A 5,279-nucleotide genomic window follows, 5' to 3' on the forward strand; every position below is an offset into this window, starting at 1 on the left:
TTGAAGTCACTCAATGGGATTCTTCTCCAGCAAACCATGGAGAAGAGGCAGCAGATTGAATCTCTCTTCCAGGCGAAAGATGCGTTGGAGGCTGAGCTGACCCGTTCCGGAAAGGAGAAGACTTTGCTGAAGGAGGAGTTGTGTGGTTCAAGCGATGAGAAGTTCATGTTGAAGATTGAGTTGGATCTGTTTATGGGTTTTGTTGAGAGTCGTGTTAAGGAAATGGGTGTTGAGGTAGATGTGTTGGTTAAGGAGAAGAGTGATAGGGACTGTGAGATTAGGGATTTGAAAAGAGAAGCTAGTGTTTTGATGGGGAAGTTAGAGAGTGAGAGGGATGAGTTTAGTAGGGTTTGTGATGAGAGGGATTTGATTAAGAGTGGGTTTGAATCGCAGAGTGAGGAGATGAATCGGTTGAAGGAGAGTGTGGTTAGGTTGGAGATGAGAGAAGTGAGTTTGGGAGAAGAAGTTGGGAGATTGAAATCTGAGAATGGTAGATTGGTGAAGGAGAGGAAGAAGAGAGATGAGTTGATTGAGAGGGTTAGTAAGGAGAGGAGTGAAATGGAGAAGAACCTTGAGGATAAGATTAGGGAGATTGATGGTTTGAAGAGTGAGATCAAAGGGGTTATTAGAGAAAAGATGGAGATAGAGATGGTTAAACGTGATCAGAAGGAGACGATCGTTGAGTTGGAGAAAAAGTTGGGAAATTTGAATGAGACTGTGAAGAGCTTGACAAAGGAAGAGGTGGGGTTACGTGATCAGGTTATTAGGTTAGAGAGGAATCTTGATGAGGTTATGGAGGAAGCGAAAGCGAGGGCGGAGCAGATCAATGCATTGGTGAAAGAGAAGTCTATTACGGAATCTGAGCTTGAGTGTGTGTGGATGGAGAACATGTCAGTTAAGAAGCAGATGGAAATGGCTCTCGTGCAATCCTCTGATAAGGGGAAACTGGTTGACCAGTTGTTGCGCGAGAAGAATGAGCTTGTTAAGCGTGTTGTTAACCAGGAGGCTGAGTTTGTTGAGCTGAGTAAACTGGCGGATGAGCAAAAGCATGCCGTAGTTCAGCTGCAAAAGGATTATAATGATTTAACCAAGACTACTGAGAATCTTAGCTGCAATGTTAGCCAGCTTAAGGAGTCTCTGGCGATGGTTGAGGTTGAGAGAGACAATGCTGGGAAGGCTCTTGTTGAAGAGAAGAGAAATCGGTTGGCTCTTAAGGATAAAGTTGCAGAATTAGAGAAAATGATTGAATCTACTGGTAAAGAGCTTGAGAAGACTAAGGCTGAGCGAGCGAGATTGGTCAAAGAGAAGAAGGAAGTGGAGAATCGATCTGAGTCATTGAGAAACGAGAAGGGTATCCTTCAGAAGGATATTGCAGAAAACAAAAAAGCTATTGGTGTTCTGAAAACAGAACTAGAGTCTGCTAGAACCAATGCAAAAAACAGTCTAACAATGCTGAAGAGTGTGGCAACAATAGTGTGTGGTTTAGAAAACAATAAAGGCGAGAAGAAGCGTGAGAAAGGACTGGATTCTTACACTGTGGAGCTAGAAGCGATCAAGAAGTCGTTCAAAAACAAAGAAAGCATGGTTGAGGAAATGAAGAAGGAAGTAGAGAAAATGAAGCATTCAGTTGAAGATGCACACAAGAAGAAGAGCTTTTGGACCCTTGTGTCATCTGTTACTTCTCTCCTTATGGCTGCATCTGTTGCGTATGCTGCTTCGATCAAGTGAACACCTGAAGATGGTACTACCCCTATAACTTTCAGACAACATTACCGCAATCCAGTTCTCAATTTTTGCTGTTTAACTTCTAAACCATTTTGATCATCGTATGAGCTTTCTACTCATAACTCCTCTATGATGTTTAGTTGGTTCATGAATAACCAATGATGTAATCCTTTTCCTTTTCATGTCTAGCTCTATCTATGTCTGTGATTCTGCTACTTTTCTCCCAGAACATGTAGTTGATTCTCAGAAACTCTAATAAACATCTTCGTTTCATATTCATATATTAATTTATATATATTATTGGTCAAGTTTGTCTCTCTACCATAATACGTAGTTCCATTGATAATATGTGGATACGATAAATTTTGGAGTAAGCATATAAATTATAAATTATAAGTAGGTGAACACATGTTTATCTATCATAGCTAACTCTAACTACATTTCTCATAACGTTTTGTTATTATATAAGGAAGATTGAAGCCTCTTACCAAACCAACTTGTCTTTTCATTCATTTGGTTACAATTCCATATCTACGTCTTACTTCAAGTGGACTCCATAAATTTATAAAACTAGCTTATTTGCATCCTTTGCTCTCTTTCTATTGTTTGGGATCCACATGCTTATCAACTATATTCTCATCATTTGTGCAAAGATACATCTCATATAAAAACAAAACCCTTTCAAGCCTGTTTACATGAGAAGAGAAAATAACATAATTGCATATTCTTCGAAGAGTCAATTTTTTCTTTTTGCTTTCCTTGCTGTGTGGTCCAGATGCAATGCACCTTCCTCCATGAGACATTTTGGTTTTTACATTTAAAGTAGAGATTACAAAGACTTATACATCAAATCTTTTGCCAATGATTACATTGCAATAAAGCCCTATCAGTGAGTGAATATGAGAGACATTAGTTTTACATTGCAATAACTTAATAATTATACTAAAACCAAAAACAAAAAGAAAAAAAAACTTATAATTAAACATATTGTTGATGTATGTATATATACTATATAGATATTTACGGAAAATATCGTAATAGCAACATAGCCCAAAGTTACTATTCAAACAAGCTGATAAAAACTCAGCTCTGTAGTTAAAAAGTCAAAACACTAACACTAAAAAGCCAAACATTACCGGCTTCACTGTTCTTCTTCCTGCTTTGCTTTCAGAATCCAGCTTCACACGGTTGACAAACGCAGACGCAGCCACTTCCACCGTGGTAAGTAGTTAAACGCCATTCTTTTGACTCACTACAAAGAGCAACTAAAACGAGAATCTCGGGCATACACACACCTTCCGCGGTGGATTTCACCCCGTTTGTTAGTGAGAGATGAAAGAGATATTTCATTGGCATTCTGCGTTTACAAACGCAGCTATCTCGTCCATAACGGTATGGAAGTGATTGTTGTTAGGCAATAAGTAGAAGCCGATAGTGGCTTGCTCCAAGTAAAGAAGCTTCACCTCTTGACCCGCTTTCTTGAGCCCTTCCGCGTACTTCAACTGCCAATCTTGAATCAAATCTAAACCCGCTACAACGACCAGACTCTTGGGGAAACTCAACCCTTCTAGACTCTTGCTTCTCGGTCCAAACGGGCTACACGCTGGATGCTCTCTGTCTTCACCCTCGGGAAGAAACGCTCTCCAATACCAATCTCTGTCTCTGACCGTCACAAAGTATTTCCCATCCAAACGTGTCTCAGACTCCGTCCTTTCAGTCCCTCCAAACATAGGGTTAAGCAAAATGTTCCCCAAAACATCGATCCCTGACTCCACCGCTCTTAGTGCGACATTATGCACGATGTTACCCCCAGAGCTATCACCGGCCAAGAAAATATGAACCTTTGAGTCTTTCTTGCTTTTAAGCCAAGAACTGGAGTTGACCCAATTCAAAACAGCCCAGCCATCATCATAAGCACAAGGGTAACGATTCTCTGGTGCACGGCGATAGTTCACAGAGACAACAATAGCACCGCACAAACCAACAAGCCTACGGCAGAGAGTATCATAAATAGCACTGTTTGCAGAAGAATGCGCAAAGCTCCCACCATGGAAGAAGACAATAACAGGCACTATCTCACCATCAACTGGATACTGAAGATCAGTAATACTTGGTGGGCCAGCAGCAGCATCAGCCGGTCTGTATACTCGGCTAAGGAGATTGGTTTGGCGATCGATGATAACATCGAAGGAGAAGACCCCATTAACAGGATTGGCGTTTGCAGGGACTTTCCTGTCTAGAAACTCTGCTAGGTGACGGTTAAAGGTTCCATCAGGGCGGCGCAGGAGATTGTAGGCTAGCTTAAAGTTGGATATCAGAACCCATGTATTGAGAGGAACCACTGTCTGCAGCAACAACACAATACAGACCAAGTATAATCAGAGAAGTTTTCAATCAAAGAAGGGACTATGAGAGATATCACAAACCACTAAAGCAGTAACAATATGCAAACACAACAAAAACCTTATAAGAGAGCTTCTTTCAAGTTCGATTAAAAGGTCCGTAAGAGAGCTTATTAACCCTTTTGCCAACTAATAAGGAAATTGATCAGATATGATTTCAACCAAAATCAGAAAAACAGTCAAGAAATGGAAGTACCAAAATCAAAAATTGGGAATCAGTCAGTTGATTGCATCTAAACAACAACTACAAAAAAAAACAAAATCAGATTTAAACCAGAATCAAAAATGAGTCACAAAGGGTCAGAGAAAGCCACAAATAAAGCCAAGAAAAGCTCCTAATTTAGGAAAGACGCATCACGGAACCGACACGTTTCATCACCCTAAACGATAAAGAAAGCCCTAACCTTTGATTAAAAAAAATAATAATAAAACAGAAACACAAACACAGAGAGACATGAATCCTAATCCAACCAAACACCACAAAGAAACTAAAGAACAATCAACAATTTATGAACACAGACAGTTAAATACCCAAAGACCCATCAAACAATTTCAATCAAGAATTCATAAAANAAAAAAAAAAAAAAAAAAAAAAGTCTCACCTTGCTCTCAATAAGATTAACTTCTTCACTCCCAGCCATTGAAACCAAAACAAAAACACTAAAAAATCCTCTTTTTTAATAAACCAATCAAACAGAACAAAAGAGACACGATCCCACCCAGATCGAAGATTTTTTTCGATTAATGAAAAAGATTTGAGCCGAGTTGGGAAATATTTTGGTAAAATGACTAAACGGAGAGTGGATGAGTAAAGTTTTATATCTGGAAATAGAAAAAAAAAAACCTGCTTTTTAATTATGGAAGGAGCGTATTAAAAAAAAAAAAAACTAAAAATAAGGAAGGGGTTAAGTGAAAAAATATATTCTAAGCGGTGTAGTGTGATGGATAAGAATATCTGCGTAGTTTAGCATGAGTCTAACTATGGAGTATAAACTGCGCATTCGAGTCCAACGCGTCCGGGAAAGGAGCAGAGAGTGTGACGACTGTTGGGGTCATTGGTGGTGGGTGGACCTCAAAGAAATGTTTTTTTTTTTTTTTTTTTTTTTTTTTTTTTTTTTTTTTTTTTTTTTTTTTTTTTTTTTTTTTTTTTTT

The 5,279-nt window shown here is 38.9% G+C and overlaps 2 protein-coding genes across 2 annotated transcripts in view; one reads left to right on the forward strand and one right to left on the reverse strand.

Annotated features, from left to right (window-relative positions):
• The window catches only part of LOC104736780 (paramyosin-like), a 5,445-nt gene extending 3,437 nt beyond the window's left edge, over window positions 1-2,008 (forward strand). Inside the window, exon 3 of the mRNA XM_010456836.2 lies at window positions 7-2,008. Within this exon, the coding sequence (XP_010455138.2) occupies window positions 7-1,728 (1,722 nt within the window). The 3' untranslated portion in view covers window positions 1,729-2,008. The remainder of the gene's footprint in view (window positions 1-6) is intronic.
• LOC104736781 (gibberellin receptor GID1C) lies at window positions 2,553-5,017 on the reverse strand. Its single transcript, XM_010456837.2, has 2 exons — window positions 4,730-5,017; window positions 2,553-4,070 (listed from the first exon to the last, which is right to left on the reverse strand). The coding sequence occupies exons 1-2, from the start codon at window positions 4,766-4,768 to the stop codon at window positions 3,072-3,074; spliced, it is 1,038 nt and encodes a 345-aa protein (XP_010455139.1). The 5' UTR covers window positions 4,769-5,017; the 3' UTR covers window positions 2,553-3,071.

Source organism: Camelina sativa, chromosome 13, assembly GCF_000633955.1.
Source record: "Camelina sativa cultivar DH55 chromosome 13, Cs, whole genome shotgun sequence".
NCBI lineage: Eukaryota > Viridiplantae > Streptophyta > Magnoliopsida > Brassicales > Brassicaceae > Camelina > Camelina sativa.